This window comes from Aulostomus chinensis, chromosome 14 (assembly GCF_037954235.1).
Source record: "Aulostomus chinensis isolate RoL2024-O1b breed Wild chromosome 14, RoL_Achi_v1.0, whole genome shotgun sequence".
In the NCBI taxonomy this organism is placed as follows: Eukaryota; Metazoa; Chordata; class Actinopteri; order Syngnathiformes; family Aulostomidae; genus Aulostomus; species Aulostomus chinensis.
The window spans coordinates 26,716,764-26,740,321 of record NC_141333.1 but is presented as its reverse complement, the minus strand read 5'-3'; the positions used below and the strand labels follow the sequence as shown (position 1 = coordinate 26,740,321).

The following is a 23,558-nucleotide window of genomic DNA, read 5'->3' as shown; positions in this document are numbered from 1 at the left end:
ATGAGATTGTAGTGCAGCATTTGATACAGTTGATAATGAGTTACCTCAAGATATACACTGAGTCAGGCGAGCAGGAATAATCCTGAGGAGTTTCAAATCCCAGTTAGAGGGTAGGGGATACATAATATCTTGAATTATGATGATGCATGTGGTCCCACAAGGATTGGCTCTAGGGCTCTTATTGGTAAACCTGCTCAGTTTATCTATACTCTCAAAAACTGGTGGGTTGCTCATCTAGCTAAATGTTTGCGGTCCTACTGACTGGCAATGCCATAAACAACTGGAAGCTGCAAGACTACATCAAAAGTGTAAGAGATTCCTCATGCCATCATCTGGTCACAGCAAAAATGACAAATTAACATGCTGCTACCAAAAGAACTTGACCAGCACCAAGAATAGAGAACATACGACTCGATACTTGCTGGCTGAATCAGCTGCTTCTGGAGCAACTGTGGTGTTTCTTAAATTGCTTTTAATTTGTGTTTTATTTCTTTTTTTCTTTGTATTTAGCTCGTCTATATTTCTTTCATATATTTCATTTATTTTTTTGATATATTTTTTGATTGAAGTCTCTCATTTTGGACGTGGATCGCTGAGTTTGTAAGCATGTCAAAGTCATGTAACACTCAAGAATGCTTCTGAAAGTAGAAAAAGTGATTATGAGTCATTGCAGTGGTTGAACTGAAACAAAGCGATGCAGTGATAGTGTCACACCCAGACAAGACTGTGATTAATGCTGAACTCAGTTCTCATGAGCAGTATTCTGTTCACGTTGCACCTGTTTTGAGAAAACAAGAATCAGCAGTATGAATTGTGTTTTTCTGTTTATTCATTTTCAAATAAAGCCACAAGGACTTCTCATTCTGATTGTCCAAAGACTATTTTTTGTAAATATTAAGAAAGATTTAAGAAATGAACCAAGGCAACTTAGAAAACTAAAAAGAAAAAAATCCTCCTTGGATGATTTGAGAGCCCATCATCCTGTGGCGCCTTTTAAAGATAGATAACCGCAAATTGGGTCTCTTCATAAAATCTCCCTTAATTGATTTTAACAAGGGTGTGACAAATGTGTGAAGCCAATGTACAGATGAAGTTGGTCCCAGTTTCATGAGGAGTGTCTTAGCATTCAAGAAAAAGACCCGGGACACATTCAGACACCTTGGTTCATGCCTTATTTATTTGCTTATGTCCCTCTATGCAAAAAAAGTTGAGGGTGTTTCAATGAACATTCTTCTTCCAAACACTCAGTCCCCAACTCACATGACAGTTTTGAGGGTTGCCATGGAGATCATCTACTTGTCTGTCAATATGGCTGATCGGATGATGGTATGGTCTCATTTCTACGAAGAGCGACCTTAACCATGCCATTTTGACTTTGTTGTTTGTCTGTGCATGATTTGAACTATCAGATGTAATTGCCTTGTGTTTTGTAAGGTGTGTGTGTGTGTGTGTGTGTGTGTGTGTGTGTGTGTGTGTGTGTGTGTGTGTGCGCGTGTGTGTGTATGTGTGTGTGTGTGTGTGTGTGTGTGTGTGTGTGTGTGGCATTCTAGGAGTTGACAGAAAATAGACTGGCAGGGTGTGGTGTTTGTTTCAGGTAACCTGCTCAGGTGTGTCTCAGGCGTGTCTCAGGCGTTTCTGTCTATGACTCATGGTTTAGTGAGAGTTGAACTGTGTTTCAGAATGAAAGGGTTTATGATGTGTCACTGAGGACTGTTAATGCCTTCAGCAAAATGTCCCATCAAAGGATTGGTGGATAAATGTTCGTGGCACCTGGCCGGTAGAGATCAAACAGCTGTCTACTGTATGTCAGCAGACTGGAAGTAAAAAAACAGCCCAGTTCCTAAAATCCACATCACAATCAGTAGATATACACACAGCCTCTGACAGGGTTGTTGTGATACTGTCTCCCAATACTACACTAGTATCACATTTACAACAGCAAGTATAATCGCAGTTGCAGTTTCTGCTGTACAATGAGAAACAACAATGTACCAACAGTGGACAATCAATGCTTTTGTGACAAACTGACAAGTCTTCGTTTAACATACAGTCGCCAACTGAATCTGAGATTTGTTTTAATGTAACTACAGTGTGGTTTTGTTATGGGTAATGGGTTATAGTATGGGTTACCCAAATGTCATTGTCATTTTACTAAATTCTTATTATGTTTGCCTGGTAAAATGTAAATGCTCATATGAGCACCACTTTTTCATCTGATCATGAGCAGCCTGCAGAAGTTGATGCTGCCCTGGTTCAGCTGCCATCTGATCCTCATCACTCTGCCTTGACAACCAGATAAAAGATAGGCTACATATTTTTTACACATTAAAGATGGGGATTGTCTACATAGATAGATAGATAGATAGATAGATAGATAGATAGATAGATAGATAGATAGATAGATAGATAGATAGATAGATAGATAGATAGATAGATAGATGATAGATAGATGATAGATAGATAGATAGATAGATAGATAGATAGATAGATAGATAGATAGATGATAGATAGATAGATAGATGATAGATAGATAGATAGATAGATAGATGATAGATAGATAGATAGATAGATAGATAGATGATAGATAGATAGATAGATAGATGATAGATAGATAGATAGATAGATGATAGATAGATAGATAGATGATAGATAGATAGATAGATAGATAGATGATAGATAGATAGATAGATAGATAGATAGATAGATAGATGATAGATAGATAGATAGATGGATAGATGAAGGTTCAACTACTTTCCAACAGAGAACAGAGCTGTTCCTTTACAATCGAAGCCAGCAGTCTTGAAATGGGTTTAATTGTGTAACTCCATTAATTTATTTCCACCCTTATGTGGTCCACCTGTATGGTGATGCTGAGGGGTTGAACAAGAGAAGATCATCAAGTTAAAAACTTGAGACAAAGCGAAATAGACAATAATAAGGGTAGGAATATTTATATGATAGGGGTCTAACTGGTCTGCGCCCAAAGAGCTTTTTCTGGTTTTGGGAATACTCAGAGCATGAAGCGCTTTCATGTAGTGAATTAGTCTATAAGAGAAAGAAAGTTTTCTTTTCTCTTTCTCTGAACTGGTGATAGGAACACATCCTTGAGTCTCAGGGGTCTCATTCACACTACTGAATTGTGCAAAAAGAGAGCTTGATTAAAATATAATCATTATTATGAACATTAAAAAGCTTCATTCTGTCTTTCAGAATTTCTAATATGTTTAGGTAAACTAGATTAAGTAATTTCCTCAATGGATTTGATCATTTTCAATGTCAGGAACAAGGAGATGAGTTGTAAAGATTCATCCCATTTATGGTAAATGAATGGACTCATTTTATTTATACAGGAACGTTCTGCTTTAGCTGTACTCAGTGCTGCCTCATTCACACACACAAACACACGCACACACCAACACACTGATGGTGGAGGCTGCCATGCAAGGTGCAAACCTGCTCATCAGGAGCAATTCGATGTTTAGTCCTTTGCTCAAGGACACTACTAAATGGTCACAGGGGGAAATGAGAGTCAAAGCAGTGACTCTTTGGTTGCTAGATGGTCCAAGCCATGACACACCCCAGCTGTAACCCAAGGATAACCACAGGGTCATTTTAACCATTCAAATGGCAATGTTTAGCTGTTAAAATCTGACGTGGAGCATTACAGGACACACAAGACAATGTTAGGAGGTATTACAAAAAGGGAAATGCAACTGTGGCTTGAGTACACAAAGAATTTAATAGGAAATATACAGGTGGAAAGCAGAAAAATGCTGTTAGAGATTGCAAGTATTCTCTCCTCGGTGTACAAGCTCTCTTGACACTTTTGCCTCGACAGACTCTTCAATCCATACAACATCCTTTATCACCCAGAATGCAATACATGTTATGTGTACAGAATTGAACAAAAGCCCCAAAAAAGTTGACTTGAAACTCTGCATGGAGGATCAAACAAGGCTCATGGTACTGTAATTTGATACTATTTTGATACTTAGAAAAAATTTGAATTTTCAAAGAATAACTTTCTGTATGTTCCTAAATTTGAAGTGCTGGAATATTTTGATAATCCTATCGTCACAGCTCTGAAGTTCAGAGACTGTAGGGGAATGCAAAACTGCAAAGGCTTCCATTTAACCCCGTCAACAGGTAAAAAAACAAACCAAGGGGTCATCTTTCAATTCAAATCACTATGAACCACTCATCTAGCTACGTTAGGAGGTCTCTAAGCATGTTTACGGAATATATATGAATATGACCATTGGTGATTTAAGAGTCATTCAATACTTTTATTAGTTCTTCTAAAATCAACAAGTTAGGAGTCACTTTTAGCCTTGAATTGAGTCCAAGAGATGTCAGCTTCGTTAGATATAAGGCAGAAAAATAACACACGCCGAGTTACAGTGAGGTTTTGATCATTTGAATTGGACTTCAAAGTAGAATACTTTTTTGCTACTTTGGTGCAGCCTGAGACTCTTTATGAACACATCTTAACTAAATCAAAATTCTACCCAGCTGTTTTGCAAGTGAACTCTTTATAGGTACAATGACCATTTCTACTTTAACTGTGCAAAAAGCAGACGACAGATACCTCAGCCATGGTAATTATGTGATTATGTGGGTGGAGTGATTCCTTTCAGTGCGCAGGATGAAAACCAGTTCCACAGGAATCCCACACACACACACACATTCACAGAGGTGAGGCAGTTTGTACTATTTACTGAACAGCCCGTATCCTGAGAGACAGCTCAGACGACACACCCTGAGTATCATGACAATGTTATGTAGTCATGTGTGAGCCTCTTGTTCACTCGTTCTTGGACCTGCATGAACAGAGTTCTATTTGGTTATAGGTAGGCTTGTCATAAAAACATGTTTTTATAGTCCACATATCATTCCAGATATTGTGTTAACAATATATTTTTTTTTTTTTTCTTAGTCATTTCCGAACTATTTCTTGCCACTGTTACAATAATACAATCTCACAGTAGTGCATGTGTACACATTCTCTACACGCTTGACCAGGAAATATGTTAGGTCTTTTTCACTAAATATACTCCCCAGCTCAGAATACAGACTGTGATGGTTATTCTTTGGATGAGACATTAAAAACAACCAGGGTCAGTTTTTCACTTACAGCAAAGTCAATAGAGACTTACCCAGGTGACGTCAGCAACAAGCTTCTCCATATCACTGTAAATGACCACTTGTAACTCCAGTTAACTTCATGTTAAATCCACAACAGTCAAACACCTCCGACTGGAGCACCTCATTTCTCCATTTCATATGAAACCTCCGTGATCTCCATTGTGTATACAAAGCTTCTTCCATTTAATTTCACTCTGTTTGATGCCAAAAACCTATTTGATGTCCATGTTTGTTGTCACGAATGCCATTTAGGGTGATGGGTCTGTACTACGCAGATAACAGACCCTTCTCAGTGTAGTGGAGCCTATCCCAGCAGCTACAGGCGAGAGGCGAGGTTCACCCTGGACAGGTCACCAGTCCATCTCAGGGCCAACACATAGGGACAGACAACCATTCACACTCACAGTCAATTTAGAGTATCAATCAGCCTCAATCAATCAATCTTACACTGATAACTTTCCCTTTCACTGATTGCAGAGGTAAACAAGCAATGCGGCCCGTGCTTCACCCCTAGAACTTTTTGTGGAAGCAGTTTCATTTGAATCGACAAGGTCTAAGTACTGTATTGTCTGGGGGAAAAAAGAGGGTGTACAGTATAGGAACCGTGCCTTCTCTTCACTGGCTCCTCTGCATTTGTGGAGTTTCCCAAGCATCCCACCAGCCCAAAGTGTCTCATTAGTATCAATGAAATGCTCCTCTGTTATCCAGAAAATCTGTCATTTTCTTGTCCCGTGCACCATCAGCTTGTGGTTAGTGGATTTTGTGCTCATTTTGGTGGCAGAGGAAACAACCAACCTGCTCTGAGAGCCAGTTGACATGCTACCCTTGCTGATGTGGACTCTCTGAGAGTCAGAAACATTGCTCTTCTGGTGTAGGCTTCCTGCCTTCTGGACCAGTTTCCCTCCATTAGCAGCTGAACCTTCAACCACTGGGGATCTCCGAGATCCTGAAAGCCATCCTGGCTGCAAAGTGCCCTGCTGTGTGATGGAGGTTTTGCTCCCTCTTAGTGCTTTCAGTGACCCTGTGGGGACCTTGCTCTCTATAGCCATCCTTGTCTGGGAGCCAGAAAGGTTTCCAGCTTGAATCAGGTTTTTGTTGCTGCCCTTGACTGTACTTCGCTCTACCAGAACCAAACCGGGGCCCTGAGCTTGCCCACCGGACATTAATGTTTGTCCCTGAACTACCATGCCTTGTGCGGATCCAGTCTGACCACTGTTCAGCAGCACCATGCCAGGGCCCTGATCTTCTCCTCCGGCCATCACTGTTTGTCCCTGGACAACCATGCCTTGTGCAGGCCCAGTCTGGGTACCATTAACCAGCACCATGCCCTGTAGGTTAGTAACTGGTGCTTCAGCTAGCAACATGGTGTTCTGAACTTGTGGCTGGACTACATAGTGCATTGGCTGCATCACAGGGGTGGTGGTGTAGTAAACAGGCTGTTGCTGTTGTAGCATGAACATCTGGCCTTGGTTTGTCACCCCTTCCTTCACAGTGCTCATTTCTTCTCTCAGTGTAGTCTTCACCATATCAGAACGCTCTGATGTCTTCTCTGTTCTGGAAATCTCTGGCTGCAGCTTGGGCTGGGGAGCTTTAACATCTGATATGGAAGTACGAGTAGTGATGGAGGCTGTAGGCAGAAGAGTTGGGGCTGGTTGAACTTCACTTGGAATTGTCTTGCCCCCGCACACCTCTGCCAGGGTCTTGAACTTTGGCCCGAGGTCACTGAGGAACTCCAGGTCATTGTTAGACTCTATTAGGCTGCAGGAGCCCACTGAACCAGCAGGAGAGCCCTGGCCCTCAAAGTCATACACCAACGGATTGTCTGTCACTGCAGGATTCTCCATTCCACTGCCCACCTTCTGTAGAGAAATGAAAAAAAAAAACCTCAACAATGTTACCTATTTTGATTTACTGTGTATTTTTGTATTTACAATGATCACATGTGTAGCTAAAGCAGTCATCTCCAAGAAAACTATAGTAATACACAAAAACATGATCTCCCAATCTTAAAATGTATGTTCATAAACTGTATGTACGCGAATGATGACAGGGTTTATTAAATATTCAAATGAGATCTTTCAGTGAGGGGGATTCCCGAACATCTTTTTTGCTCTATTGCCTATAGTTCATTTCATTTTAAATATAAGGTTAATTGCTTTTTTTATGCCATGGAAAGCATTCCTGGGTCTCCTAAAAGGTGCTGTATAAATCTGAACCCTTACTATTGTTATAAATGTCATTGTAACAGATGGGAAAGGGGATAAGGATAAACATGTGCAAAGGTGGGCATGTGCTTTTCTGATGTCTGTGCAACTAGTCACATCCATGTCCTAATATGTTTTGTTTGTGTGTACTGCAGGGGAATGGATAGTTGAGGCCCTTTCGTTGGTTAGATGTTTCCTCACCTGATGGTAGTACTGTCTCAGGAAGTACCTGGGCAGAGCCATGTTTTCATAAATTCCTACAGCTCCACTGCTTGCTTCAACTCTCCTGCTTTCAAACCCAGAGGAAAAATCACTGCAGGTCTTCCTTCGCCATGTTTGTTTCATTTGGCCTTCATAAAAATCCTCATAGCCTGCCCGATTGAGTCGATAAATGTGTTTTTTGACTTCGGAGTTGTGCGACATGTTCTTGTCTGCACCCCAATCCACCTGTGTTGGCAAATTGATGAGTGGCACCTCCTACAACAGACCAAGGATTTAAATGATGTGACAGTCATGAAGTGAACAAAAAACAGAGTTAAACTATGAAAAGGCTTAAAAGAGATACTTTCTGAAGGTTTTACTGGTTAACGTACCATCTTGATGCAAACTTATTCCTCATACAGTATACTTGCTACTGCTACTCCTAGCAGCTTGTGGGATTATAAAGTACAAAGCTATCCATCCATCCACCCATCCATTTTCTCCCGCTTATCCTATTAAGGGTTGCGGGGGGGCTGGAGCCTATCCCAGCCCGGTTCACCCTGGACGGGTCGCCAGTCCATTGTAGGACCAACACATACAGACAGACAACCATTCACACTCACAGTCACACCTATAGTCAATTTAGAGTATCAATCAGCCTCGTCCCCTCTTGATGTCTTTGGACTGTGAAGGAAGCTGGAGAACCTGGAGAGAACCCACGCAGGAACAGGGAGAACATGGAGACTCACACAGAAAGATCCCATGCCCCAGCTGGGACTCAAACCTGGAACCTTCTTGCTGTGAGGCAATCGTGTTAACCACTGCACCACTGAGCCTCCACACAAAGCTGTTTAAAGATATAATCCTATGACATGATGTGAATTTGAGCAAAACAGGTTCTTGTGAACTCCTTGTTTCCAGCCATTATACTATGATGTGGAGTAAACACCATCCAATCAAAACATGGTGCCCGCACAGCAGTCAAGGGAGTCATTTAAGATCGAATTGCTTGAGGAATCATTTCGGCCTGGGCGGCACAGTGGTGCAGTGGTTAGCATTGTTGCCTCTCAGCAAGACAGTTAAGGGTTCGAGCCCCAGCTCGAGCACGGGATCTTTCTATGCAGAGTTTGCATGTTCTCCCTGTGCCTGTATGGGTTCTCTTATTAAATTTATCCATGTTTCCAAATGATACTTCAACAAAACATCTGCCACCAGAAGCTGACAAATTATTGGTTTAAAAATCAAGAGCAAAGTGCATGTGCAAAGGGTTTTAATTATATTGGTCTTACCGTATTCTCTCCCTTGCCCTCAGTGTGGTAGTTAATGAGGTGTGATTTGGTGTCAAACGGTATCTCAGCACCACCCCCTGGCAGACCCCCAGACCCACCACACTGGCAGAAGAGCAGTAGCAGGGGGATAACTGTAAAAGCAACAACAGCTTTAATTAGGATAAATATTAGGGCAGATATTTGATTATGGATTTTTATGCCTCAATGCTGCCAACAGACGGAGGCTTTCTTGTGTAGTCCGTTATCATTAAGGTGATACCTCAGGAAAACACTTTCAGCAAAATGTCCTCAAATTTGGCTCCAATATCCCCCAGGACTCTGAAGGCTGAAGGGCAAGGTAACTGTCATCTCATGTGTGCAAGATCTGTCCCATTAAGTTAATGTGATATTACAGGGATGCCTTGAAGGAATTTTTTTTCTAATTTGAGTCTGATATTCACTGAGACTCAAGGATGACTTGCATAGACTTATGTGGTTAAAGATCAAGGTCATTATCATATCACATATACAGTAAACACTTGGAGACATATCAACTGGGCCTAGAGGATGAGGTCAAACGATTTTGGTGGTCAAAGGTCAAGGTTACTGTGCACCCAGCATACAAGTTTTTTTTTCTCGCATAGCCCGTCACTAAAGATGAACTGAATAACAATACAAAATGGAATACAGTAAGATTTATGCTATATCATTGTCCAGACAAGATGAACTTCAAGGAGTGTGCAAGCTGGATAGCAATATTTGTGTTAAAATGTGGGATATGTGGTCACCATGGATGATGGATGTTTTAAAAGTATATTTTGCAATATAGCCATTTTTTTAATTGATTGTTGGTCATATGTGATTCATCAGGTTTTTGTAATGACTTAGAGTCTAACTGAGAGCAGAACCCAAAAGTGACAAGGAGGCGAGAGGATGTGGTGCAAAAAGGAAAAGTGTATTGTAGGGAGAGGGACAAGGGACACCAGGAAGCAGGCGAGGGCTCGTGACAGCAATCAGGGTCCCATCAGGCAGGAGATAGCGGCTCATTCCAAGAGAACCTTGCACAATAATTGCACCAAGGTCTACTGGATAATTTGAAAATGGTGATGCCATTTTCCAAAGAGGTGATTAGTGAAAGGGCAGTGCTTTATATATCCGATTTAAACCAAAACTCAAAATGTAACCTGCTCTGGACAAGGTTAAGTTTGCATCGCTTACCATGGTGATCTAGCCAGTTTAAAAAAGAGCCACAGAGAGTCTCAACATACCTCACTAACCCACTAATCTTAGTAGTACACCCCTCAGGTTAGTTGCAGGTAAATATTGCGATGGGGAATAATAACTACAGATAGGTTTAGTGAGAGACATGGCCGATCTCCTTGTTGGGTGCGGAAATCACCTGGGCCTTGCTTGCAGGCTTTTAGCCAGAGCATGCAGTGATTGGGAGCAGGTGGGTAGATTGCAGTCGCGCAGCAGGTGTGCCAGTGAACGCGCGCTCTGTCAATGCTGTCCCGTCACAGTTTTGTCCTTTTCTAAGTAGTGAGGCTTTACAACAGTTTTGTGACAGGGTAGTGAAAAGAAAGTGCCAAAGCCTTTTACCACCTTTGGAATATTTCCCATCTCCGCCCCTTACTCCCAGACTCTGTTGTCAAAACCCTGCTACATAATTTATCTTTTTTAACATTAATTAGATTTTAGACTGGAAAAAAAAACCCCACCAAGACTAAGTTATAAAATATACACTGATATTTTTTTTTTGTTTTGTTGTTGATATTCTCTAAATCAGAGGTGCACAAAGTGGGGCCCATGGGAGACACTTAGGGTAGCAGTGGTACATGGACCAACCATTTAGTTTGCATTTTGGCCATCTAAAGAAAAGGTTTGGGTATCCCTGTGCGAAATACTTTTTATCAACAGTCGACAGCAAAGCTCAGGTTACTAAAATGTTACATCTGGTCAATCTATGGGCAGCATCTAAAAATAGACTATAACACCTCTGTATCATGGACTTTAACACTCCATAGAAATTAGAAGCAGCAGAAATGTAGTTCTTTAGAATGATGCTGAAAATATCATATCATATAAATATCATGTCCACACACAAATACAATTAATGGGAACATTAATTGAGAGAAAACATGACTCATGAGGAAACAGAGTACCTTACATTACAAGGCTGTATGCTCAGCAACAAGGAAGAGGAAAGCAAAGAAGAAAATACATCAATGATGTGAAAGAACTGACAGCCCTAAGAATACAAGATAAAACCGAAGTTGTGAAGGATTGCTTGATTTGAAAAGCCATGATTGTTAAAGTTTCCAACAGAAGGGCACTTGAAGAAGTTCCAAATACTAAAGAAAGGTCTGCATTTATCTTGCCAAGGGACACACCAGTGGCCCTCCGATCACCAGACAGTCACTTAACCACGTGAGCCATGCCACCCATTTGAAAAAACTGGCCTATCTTGATTGTTAAAATGTTAATGAGAATGAGCATCTTCATACTCACGTAGCAGAAGCAGCAGGCCCAGGAACAGTAGTCCAATGCCTGCAGGTCCTAACGCTGCACTTTTGCTGGTTTGACCATTGGCCCCTTTTTTTCCACATATCACTCCATCTTCACACGTACAGACTTGGACCTTTACTTTCTGTGGTTCTGGACAGGCCTCTCCCAGCGCATCTGTCACCAAAAGTTCCACCTCATAGTAGCCAGGCCACAGGGGCTCCTCGGCCCTCAAGATAGTAGCAGTGTCTGCTCAGAATAAGGCAAACATACAAGATGTTGAGAAGTAAATCAATCTGCTTTTGTCTCAAGGTCAGAACTGTATGGACAGATTAATTCTATATTTCCAACATTCTAATTTCAAAGAAAGAGGTTTTAGACATTATAGTTGTCCACTGGTGTCAAATACAAACTGCAGAAAAAGCCTCATTACTTATTTGTTGTTGTTTTCTGTTTTGACATTTTAAAATGGCTTACTTTGACAAGTCCTACTTGATGTATCACAGAGAAAAGTGGCAGTACAGACTCATTACTGACTAAAGACTATTTGATTCTGTCTTTATGTAGCTACCACAAACTTGAAATTACTTCCCCCACTCTCCTCACCATTCAGATGCTCCACCTTCCATTTGCCCTCAGTGCCCTCTGGGATGATGCTAAAGTGGAAAGGAGGTCCGTTAGGGTACGCATCCTCATCCTTTGCGTTGACAATAACAGCATCGCTGGGGGTGCACATAGTCTTGAAGTTAGTGGTCAGGGTGGGACAGTGGTCATTAAAATCCTCCACCTGGATGGCAACAGTTCCTGTGGCTGTTTTAGAGGGCATATCTGTGATGGAAAAACAGAAACATGGTGGGCCACCAATCCTTATATGTGCGCCCCCCCCCCCCCCCCCCCGCCCCAACAGCAGGTCCAAAATCAGTTTTCTTTTCCAACACCTGAAAATCACGCCTCAAACCACTGCCAACTATCACATGCTTACGTAACATTACAACCTTGCAACACACAGACAAAGAAAAGCCAAAAAACTTAAGTTGTTTTTTTGAGTTGGAAAAATACCAGAGGGGAATGCAAGCCTGCAGGCTGGCCCGGATCAATCCACTGAGTCTACCACATTTGCCAAGTTAAAGATTGATGAAATACATCTAGTTTGCATGTCACCTTCAGCCATGTCAGAACAGCCAATGCAACATGGGGTCAGTACCTCTCAACATGCTTTTACCTCTCCAATGAGTATTTTTGACTCCATAGTACTCATGAAAGAAACAACACAGATAAAAAAATGTGTTGATTGAGGTATGATTTCCATAGGACCCAACATTTAGTCAATGCTAGGTCCTATGGAAATCATACCTCTCCTAAATTCTCAATTCCAAAACTCCATCTGTGAATCTGTTATTCTTCAGTCGGTTGCTTGGCCATGCTGACCCTGATCAGATAAAAATACTTGTTCCACAACTGGTCCGCCGGCTCCCCTTGCAACCTGACATATTTGTCTGTCTCTAACTTTTCCACTTCTCAAGCATTACAGGACAAACAAAACTGGCAATCAATATAACTGTTTGCCTCCAGAAGTTTAAGAATACATTTGTTTTAGGGATGGGCCATGAATTTCAAATATTTATCAAATGTTAAAAAATTGAAGAATTATGTGAATAATCATAAATTGCCTTGACATAATATATTTGGAATTTGTCAGCGTTGCAGTACCAGTGTGACATGTTTAGTCGCAGCGAATGAGGGCAGTATAGAATTAGCTCTGACAGATGCCTGTGTGGATGAGAAACATGGAGAGAATCTGACAGTGGCTGTTGAATGGAAACATGCGAATTTTCATGAGAGGGAGAGGAAATATGGCTGCGCCCAACCACTGTGTTCTTTTTAGTCGAAACCTTATGTGCTTTCTGGGGTGACAGTGAGATGGGACATGACAGAGTTTCAAAGAAAACTAAATCAGTGCAAAAAGGCAGCACAAGTGAGGATAGAAAGTTGACGGTGATGAAATAAGGTCATTGATTTCCTTTCTCTAACTGTCTGTTCTCACACTTCTCATTTTGGCATATTTTATCATCTGAATTCATAATAACATTCATTCTTTTGTTGAAGAGTGCCCTGGGATTATCCGATGCTATTTCTGCTCTATATGCCCATCCCCAGTATGGACAGACCATGAATGAAATGTGGCCTAAGACGTGTGAAGTGACACTGGTGACATCACATTGTAAAACACCTAAATTATACTTCAACTTTTTGAATGTTGCTCTTTATTGAATGTCCCTTTCACTTCTCTCCAGGGCTGCCATCGATCACATGATGTAATTGATTATGTCAAAGCTGATTAAAAGGCAAAGATTTATGATTTTTTTTATAATTAAACAATGAAATTGGTCTAAGTATGGCAAATGTCTTCCTCTGTTATTCTTATTTAATTTTGAAGATTGGAATCTATGACTTTGTGAAAGAGGAAAGTCTATTGAGGTATTTCAACAAAAGTTTTTTCTGAGCCATTTCAGTGAGTACTTGTGGCGCGACGACCTCAGAGAACTGTATGAGAGTGTGCGACAATGCCAGATATCGGAGCACAGCTCCAGCATATTAATCAATGAAGTTATGGGCTACACACAAAGAGCAAAGTCAAGTGGCACTGACCCCAACTATAGGCACAAAAGGCCATCTGACTTGCCACACAATGGAGCCCTGGACTTTTAAGAATAATGAGACTAATTCTTCTCTATTCTGACACAACTTTTAGATCTGCAGTCGATCAAGACGTAAGAAAGTACCTTCTGAAATGCAAAGTACTTTAGCAAAGTATGTCCCATTGACCAGGAATGTAGATTCTCTATCAGGCATCTTGTTCAGTTTGATCTCAGCTGTCTCTGGGTCAATGGTTAGCCAATTGTCAGGGTCTGAGCCCTTGACATACCTGCAGAACAAATCAAGGGTTATAATGGGGAGTGGACAGTAACTGTGAAGGGATTCATGTTTATGTGTTTGAGTATTCACTTACTTGACATTCTCCGCTGGTTTCCCAGTGTCTCCGTCCACTGCAGTGTAGTGGGTGATGATTTCCTCAATGCTGAAAGAGTGGCCTCCCTCTGAGATGGAGATAACTTTGACTGCGGGATCAAAACTTGGGCCTTCCGGCTGGTTCTTCACATTGATTTTAACTGGATAGGTTTTAAACGAGGGCCCAGGTCCAGTAACAGAAGATAGGGGAGCCTTATTTCTCACAGCAAGTCCTAGTTCAAGGTTCTTCACATCTTCATAATCCACAGGCTGTAAAATGACACATAGAAATGTATATTTACTGTCAGTTACTGCTTGGTGCACAACAAAAGACAGGTTCACAACATTATATACTTGTACATGGTGCCTTTACAATTTATCAGTGGGGATTCACTTGCCTTTTGCTGTAGAGGTTTGGTTACCCCACTACAGCCTCAGATTTTCATTGTTTAAAGTCCCCCACTGTGCATGGGGCGACTGTGCATTTAAAGGAGAGAAGACATGTCATCTCACACTGCTGGCATCAACGTCGATCAATATCTGACCAAACGTCCGCAAGCTTATCTGCAATTTTCTGTCTGCCTGAAATAACTGTTGTTAAAATGTACAATCATCATTTCACTAAATATCTACTGCTACTACATTGAAACTATTCTGCCTGCCATCAGTAACTAGACTACTTCAATGCCAACCTGCCAAACCTCATCATCACTGCTGTGAACAACTGCATCCTTCAGATATTCTAGTCAGTTCAACCTGCCTGCTAAGAACAACAGCAGCAAAGACGCTTTGTTTTATGTAAGGCAAGATGCTGCTTAAAAACAATATTATCCCGTGTCTTTCGTTAATCTTACATTTTCTTACCTCAAATATTGCCACAGACATAATTAAGTGATGTTTAGTTGGAAAATGAGATTTGTAATTGGTGGCCATGTTGAACACACATGAAAGCAAACAAATCCTCCCATATACTAGATGACCTAAAAACTTAAAACTTTGAAAAGACTTATGTAAGGAACCCTCTCATATCTGAAGAAAATTTTTTACAAATCTGAGTAAAAAGTTGAGATTTCAAGTCTACTTTATACATTCTTTGGGGGAAACGAAAGCTACAAGACTGCTCTCAACTTTATGTACCCGCACTATTGAGATCGTCGATTTTATCTTGGATTACGTCAACACTACACCTGTGCATTGGCCTGACTGTGCTGCACTGCAATTACACCACCTACACATAAATTGTGCCACTGTGTTGAGTTGTAGTTTCAAAATGACGGCTGAAATGGAGTTACTGTAATAGTTTTCTAAGTTTTAGCTAATAATTGTTTAACAAATGGAAGTACACATCATAGAGGCATTTTCTCTCTCTCCACAACTCCTCCAGTTTCTCCTCCTTTTCGATAGATCAAGAGTACCACACTTATTTGCCTCCCCGCCACGGCTATTTTGAGTGGTATGCAGCTTCCAATTTTGTACTGGTGAGCACACCTATTGTTTGCAATGTTCTCATCACTGAACAGCACAATTTGCATCAAAAAAGATATTAAACATGTTTCATTTTGTCATTACACCAAGACAAGTGAAAGACTGCTTCAAAACAGCCTGATTTGAGTTCTGTGACCCCAATGAAAGTCAGTAGATGTAAGGCCAGCATCGACACAGAGAGTCACCTGTTACGCCACTGCCAATAGCACAGTATTTTGCTTATTGCTGATTCGTTTTGAACAAGCAGCACCCAATGAGAGGCTCCAACGTGAGACCACTGAACAATCAGTAATTTACTGTCACTTGGGCACTCTATGAGAAACCCTTTAATAATGCTGGCCCCTTTCAGGTCAGCTCATCTTGTGAGTCTGGTAGCTGATCAGCTGGCAGGAGGCTACCTTGTCAAGCATCAGGATGCCCTCGTTGGTTTTGGGGTCTGTTCTGATGCTGAAGTATCCAGCTTCATTGCCTTTGATGATATCAAACACAGCCTCCCAGTTCTCTGTGTCCTTCAGGTCCAGGTCTTCGGCTTTGAGCCTCATCACTTCCACACCATGGGTGTTCTCCTCAATACTGGCCTCATACTGCAAATGAAAAAAAAAATATTGGATAAAAGTTACAGGACCTAATGATGTATTTGCTATCATCTCATTTTCGCATTTGAGGAGCATTTTTTTTTGTTTTAACTTTACAATGTGATCTGTGATTTAAGCACATTAATTGTGAAATAAAACAGCTGTAAAGCCCTCATGGAAAGAATGCTCTGCTTGTACCCAAACAAAAGTACATTTAACCCTGATAAATGTGTATGCGGACAAAGAAATGTACCTCCTCTTTTTCCAGAGTAGGAAGGTTGTCATTCACATCTAGGACATTAATAATGACAGTGCTGGTTCCACTGTTTCCACCTGGATTGCCATTAAGATCTTGACCTTTCACTGTCAGAATATACTGATCTTCTTTCTGAAAATATGCATCATCACAATATCAGCGGTAAGGCATCATCATCTGAAAAATGCATTATTCCCATCCCATTTCAACATATTGACCATCTTTAAATCTGAATGTAACTGTGCACATAGGTTTTTTTGTCTTTTATACAAACTAAATTTCACAAATGATTTTGTTCGAAAGCTAATACGAGACAGCTAAGACGGTAAGATTGTAATTCATTTTGATGTATCACATGTACCTAACTCTAACGCTTGCATTTTCCTTGGTACAATAGAAACAGTTTGCTCCTAATCTCCTGTCTGTCACAAAGACTATAACAACATCAAATTAGGCATCATTTCTATGCAAGTCCCAGTGATTTTGGCCAGTATAAGGCCACTGATCATTGGGTCACCACCAGTCTCCTGATACTAATTTGTAGCTCAGAGGCAACAATGAGTCACTGTAGCATTCGGTCTGCCGTCAGTTCAGTATGCGAGGATGCTACCTAAGGGTAATGGAGCAGACATACTGACTGGCTGGACATACTGCACCCCAGTTGTTTGGAGAGTGGAAATAAATGAATATGAGTTGAACAGTTCCCACAAATACCTCTTAACAATTGTCATTGTGTATATGTATTTGTATATTTATACCTCCCTGTCGAGGAACGGCTTTTGCACATAGATGGTTCCATCCTTGTTCATGTAGAACATGTCATCAGATGGGCTCTGACTTACGATGGAATAGGCGACCTGAGAGTTGGGACTCCCGGGTTCATCAGCATCAGTTGCAGTGACTTTCATAACAACTGTTCCTGTTACAAACATCATCAGAAAACCAAAGGTTATATTTCATGTAGGTACAGTTGTCCAATGTTGACCACAGGAAATCATGTGTAAAAGATAAATTCATGCAAACAATCTGACAATATCTCAATATATATTTAATCATGATCAAGTGTCAAACAGCCAATACATAGGCTGCTATTCAAATTGTTACATGTATGTGGATGGCTTATGGATTGCAGTAGGGTTACAGTCACATAGAATTTGTCTGTCATTATGAACTGATAGGTAGTAAAATTCACCTAAACCTAGTGTGTGGATGAGTTTTGATGAATATTTAGGTGTGTCACATCCAATTTCAAATTTGGTCCCAGCAGTCTTTTGTCAGATAAAGGTTAGTTATCGTTAAATCTACTCTTTTCATATTTTGAAGAGGGAGGATTGTTATCTTTGTCTCTATCTTTTGTGACAAGTCAGCTGTTAAGTGAGAAAAGTTCAAATCAGACAGGAAACCACCATACCCATTTGAAGCAACAGATAATAATGTTGATGGAAAACATAAGGATAGATCTTTGTAACAATTGTGTAGAAACACTAACCTATAGGACTGAGCTCATTCACCTCTTCAGCTTTGATGAAACCAAACACAGGTGCGTTGTCATTTTCATCAACAACCTTGATTTTTATGTCAATTTTTTTCTCTGCTTGTCGGCCATCCGAGTACTTGGCAATGCCTGACAACTGAAACAACAGAGATTAAGTTAAGGTTAAATATCAGATGTTGCTGTCTTCATCATCAGTCTTGGAATTTTAAGATTGTAAGTATCCTGTAATATCAAACTTGGAGCAGCTGGCTCCAGCCCAAGTAATGAGGTTCCCCAACTACACGTCTGTCACTTCTCCACAAAGTCAGTTTCACATGTGAGGCGGAGGAAACCTCTCCCTCTGCCTCTCACGTGATAGAGAGACTGCCTGCAGTCTGACATGCACTGCTGCATAGTTTACTTAGATGTCACTTTTAATTAAAAATACTGTGAACTCCAATGAATGTTGCCTCCATCTGAATATACTGGAAGATGACCGACCACCTCCGACTGGAGAAGAAGCTGCTCAGCAGACAACATTACATTCCTTGTATATGGCAGCTAAGACATCAGGGACAATACAGGTAGGTAATGCAGGTAGAGCAGCTGTCAAGGAACTGATGGGTTGATGGTTCAAGCCTCATTTCTCCTGGAAATCTTGTTGAAGTTTGAACCTTGCATGGCAGCTTCTGCCATCGGTGTGTGTGTGTGAGAATACGGCACATAAATACACTCCTATTTAACATTTCCAGTAGCTGGTTGCACAGGCTCAGGGCTTAAACGAAACAGTAGATTTTATTTGGAGTCTTTTAAATATTAAGAAATGTCAACTTCAAAAGCAGCATGAATCTATATGAGTCATAATATTTTTGCATTTTAGAATATTACTACCTACCAATTAAAAACAAACTGTTACCAAATATTAACAGATCAAAGGTGAATGGATCTGTCACTTACATTATATGTATCGATGAATTCCCTGTCGAGCACTTGGGTCACACGAATCAGTCCAGATTTAGGGTTAACAATAAACACATTGTATGGGTTCTCGCTTGCACCGATGCCTTCCAGGGAGTAGAGAATATCTGTCTCACTTTCAAAATGAGATCGAATCTAAAACACAAAGCAGAAGAAAATGGTCTGGAAAGCAAAGCAGAATAACCAGCAGATAGAGGCTTGAGGGCGAATGAAAATGTTCCAAGAGCCCCCTCTGGTGGCTGATGGTTATTACATGGCAGATTTGATGCTCCAACACGAGTGACACACAGTGCTGACGCTTAGTGGTAGTGATGCTTCATTTCATTTTCCAAAACAGAATCCACCTCATTCTCAAAACCTAATGAGTACTTCTCTTGGCCAGAACCCTGTCCTTGTAAAACGTAGTGTTCACTCATAACGGTTTGCATAATTCTGCAGAATGACAAACTGAGAAAAATCATTGGTGGAGGTAATAAAATCCCTGAAAGTTGGACAGGCAAAACTGTGATCAACAGAAAGTCAGTGCTCAGCAAAGGGAGTGCAGATTTTACCAGGCTGCCCTCATGGTCTATTTATGCCAGCTGTGACACTTCACAGCTCGAAGGAAAAACTAAAGCAAAACGGATATAAGGTGACTCACCTTGCCAATGTATTCCTCTTTAGTGTAATCTACATTTTCTTTGAGAGGCCTTGGAGGGAGGATCCACTCTCTTCTTTGCCTTGACAGGTTGATTCCAGAGTCAGCATTCACAACAGCAACACCACAGACCTGAAATGAAATCCATTCCTAGTAATTACTTCACAATGAACCCTTAATATTGAGACAAGACAAGACGAATAATTTCCTCCAAGCTGTTGATTAAGTAATTAATAAATACTAACCAATAAACATGATGCACAGTTTTAGGTCCAATGTATATCATGTAAAGTCGGATATAAAATATAAAATATAAAATACAAATGTTTACACATTATAGACAACTCTAAGCAATGGAAATTCTACAACAAATAGCCTGGCGTCATGTTGCATGAGTTGAACCACAAGCACCTACATACTGGCTTTTGTTATTAGTTAGTTTTGTAAATTATAAATTTAGAATGTCTCTGTTCTATGTGATCACCAGTTCATCCTACAATGCTTTGTTTTTTTGTCCGTCTCCCATTTAGTTTTACTCCGATTGTACTTGCAAGTTATTAATTATACATAGCCACTTATTTAATTATGTACATGGAAAATGAAGATAATTAAAAGAAGATAATTTTAGTACTAGATGTTTAATCATAAATGGAAAAAGTGGGTGAGAGAGGAAGAGAGAACATCATGGCCCTGAAGCCCCACAGAAGCGGTAGCCTCAATGCCAAAAGACATAGTGAAGCTGAAAAAAACCTTGACAACATTAATCTCCAGGTATAAACTAATGGTTGTGATCGTTTGAAAAAATAACATTTTTCCCTTCTTTGTTGATGTCAACTTGCATGTTAAGCGTTAGTCGACACGCAGTCCCTAAGAAGGTAAAGAATTCAATGAGCGTGACTGAGACCAATTCAGTACATGAACTTTCAAAAGTTGTAAAGGGAAATATGACAGTACACAACCACTCTGGAAGCAATGACAGCAAAATAACAGTCAGCGTTGAAGTTGCACTGTATTTGGTCATGCATTCGATTCTGTGGCCTGCAAAGATGATTATAGGTAGGGAGGAATTTTATATTATTTGAAGGTTTAAAAACCTTCAAAAAAAAAGTAACTATAAGTTTGGGTTTATATACATATTTATTTACCACTGCTCGCCTATGGGGGAAAATGTATCTTATAATAAAAACCAAAATCCAAGAAACCAGGAAAAAGCCTCAATATCTTTCTTTCTGAATACCGGTAGTTCTTAAATCCCCAGACAAAAGAGAAGAGGCGTATTTCATAGCCCTTTTTCATGTAATCTTAATTCAGTTTTATTTCTGATTGCATAAAGACACCAGGAGACATTTGCCTGCTCCTGCTTTGTTGAGGTAACCCAGCACTTTAAGTCGAGGGAAAGAAAAAACAAACACACAAGTGAATGCGTCAGACTTGTGTATGATTGTGCCGGGAGAGGCGGAGGTCTTCATTTTAGCTGTGACAAAAGACACTTCCATTAGGTGGACTTATTGTGCTGGCATCACTCATGTCATGATTAAAATAAAATAAAAATTCCCTCTCAAAATCGTATTCGTCATTGTCTCCTAAATCAATGAAAACTCATTTACAAGAGTCCCACATCAAATGCAGTTCCTAGTGTTGAACATTTGATTAAAAAGAACATGGCGACATTAAAAAGACCAGAGGAGAAGACACACCTCCGACAGGGTGCTGTCAGATCAAGCAAGCAAAGCCATCACTCATTCTTTTATCAATCATCAGTAATGTTTTCATTCAAAAGTTCTCCCTCTTATTTACAGGTTTGGATTTTCTTGTTTGGACTATATGGGGATCATGGACAATGACTGGGCTCTGCAACAGTTTTAAGCAGTCACTGCCAGCTGTTGCCTCTTTAGCAGCTTCTCTGCATGATTCATCCATCCATCCATTTTCTACCGCTTGTCATGTTAAGGGTCACGAAGGGGCTGCAGCCTCTCCCAGCTGTCTTTGGGCGAGAGGCGGGGTTCACCCTGGACGGGTTGCCGGTCCATCGCAGGGCCAACACATAGAGACAGACACCCATTCACACTCACAATTTAGAGTATCAATCAGCCTCGTCCCCTCTTGATGTCTTTGGACTGTGGGAGGAAGCCGGAGCACCGGAGAGAACCCAGCAGGAACAGGGAGAACATGGAGACTCACACAGAAAGATCCTGAGCCAATAGTCAAACCCGGAACCTTCTTGCTGTGAGGCCACAGTGCTGACCACTGCACCACCGTGCAGCCCACCACCAAAATCCAATTCACCATCTTCAAATCTATGTCAAATAAGATTAATTGACATATGGGGCTGGCTGGGATGAAAAGCAGATGAAAATCAAGCAGTTCTGCATGTGTCTAAATCCTTATACACCATATTTAGCACTGTGACAGTTAAGTCTTCAACCCCTTGACTGGCCTTGTTGAAGTGGGTCCTGGAGGTACTGAGCTTTTTAACCTATCCTTTCAATAGTTTTTCAAAGCATTTCCTAACTTGTAGGTGCTATGGGCCCAAACTATACCTTGGGTATGTTACATTTTGGCTATGGGAGCAACTGTGACTCTCTTCCGTTGTTCAGGCCCTGACTAGAAGACAGAACTCTAGACAGGAGTAGATGACCACTCACGCAGTCGAGCCCTTCCCTTCCTCTCTGTTCATCTATTAACCACATAGTGGCGTTAGAAAAATCCAGGGCATAAAACCTGAGACAGAATACATTAGGTTCCTGTGCCATCTGCTTATCTGATCCGGATGTCCACTTTCTATTTGTTTAGACTGGAGCGATGGCATGAACGACATCCCAGGTTATTTACATCTGCGCTTTCCAGCTAGATTCCCCTCGCAAATGCGTCGTTCCTCTCATTCAGCTTGCTATCATGAGGAGGGAATATGAAACATAGAAACTTTTGAAGTGTGAATATGCATCAGTGAATTAAAACCAATAAGCACATATCTGGGTAACCATGGTAGCCAACAAATCATTTTTGGTATAAATGTTAGGCCAAGTCCTCTATTAAGATCATGTGTTTCGGACCAACCTACACTAAGGCTTGGGACACCACAAGTACAAGACAATTTAAACTGATGGAAATATAAACAGCAGCTAGAAAAAAAACCAAATCCACCACACTCACCAGGAACTCTAGGAGGACAAATCCGGGTAAGGACACCCACATGATGGCGGAAAAAAGGAGCAGGTTGCAGGTGGAACGGAGGCGCGACACTGGGAATAAGTGGAGTGTGCTGATAGAGCCCAGGAAGGGGCTCTAAGTAGGAGAACTTAACCTCAAACAGCCTCGGGGGAAGGGACGGAAGGGTGTGAACTCGTCTGAACAACACCCATTACCATGGAACTTACGAAACTTCTTCGAGCACATGAAGCGAGACGAGTGACGTCTCTGTGGGACTCGCTCGACAGGACAAAACTGTCACATTAGTAAATCACAACTGAACGCCCGTGAATCATCACACTTGAAGAGGAGCCACTGTCACCGCTGGAATGGTCAACACTGGAATGTTGTGTGTGTGTGTGTGTGTGTGTGTGTGTGTGTGTGTGTGTGTGTGTGTGTGTGGGTGGGTGGGGTTCACTCGCTGCATGATTAGTAACAGTTATAACTTTTTCACACATTTTCCAACGGTCAGTATATTCCATGCAATTTTTTGTATGAAAAGAAACATTCACTTAGTTGGGGGGAGCGCCATGCACTGGGCCTCTCTCTCCTCTCTGTCCTCCTTGTCACTAACTCACCCCTTCTCCCCAGCCTTTGTGCTTCCCTGCCACATCCCTGACTGATGCTGCTGCTGA

General features: G+C 41.0%; 1 protein-coding gene across 1 annotated transcript; it reads right to left on the bottom strand.

Moving 5' to 3' along the window:
- Positions 1–3,736: 3,736 nt before the first annotated feature.
- Positions 3,737–23,248, bottom strand: LOC147250398 (desmoglein-2.1-like). The gene is made up of 14 exons (XM_086225281.1): positions 22,888–23,248; positions 19,738–19,866; positions 19,077–19,232; positions 18,135–18,276; positions 17,404–17,564; positions 16,643–16,777; positions 16,213–16,398; positions 14,331–14,599; positions 14,104–14,246; positions 11,927–12,148; positions 11,327–11,569; positions 8,840–8,970; positions 7,551–7,826; positions 3,737–7,004 (listed from the first exon to the last, which is right to left on the bottom strand). Exons 1-14 carry the CDS (start codon positions 22,927–22,929, stop codon positions 5,862–5,864), a joined length of 3,378 nt encoding a protein of 1,125 aa, XP_086081407.1. The 5' UTR covers positions 22,930–23,248; the 3' UTR covers positions 3,737–5,861.
- Positions 23,249–23,558: the final 310 nt, after the last annotated feature.

Bases quoted from the DNA above. Each gene is read 5' to 3' on its own strand.
- LOC147250398 (XM_086225281.1), bottom strand. From the start codon at position 22,929: ATGTGGGTGTCCTTACCCGGATTTGTCCTCCTAGAGTTCCTG. The intron at 18,277-19,076 runs GTAAGTGACAGA...CTGTTGTTTCAG, and splicing joins AATTCATCGATACATATAAT to TTGTCAGGCATTGCCAAGTA. The intron at 7,827-8,839 runs GTAAGACCAATA...GGTCTGTTGTAG, and splicing joins AGGGCAAGGGAGAGAATACG to GAGGTGCCACTCATCAATTT.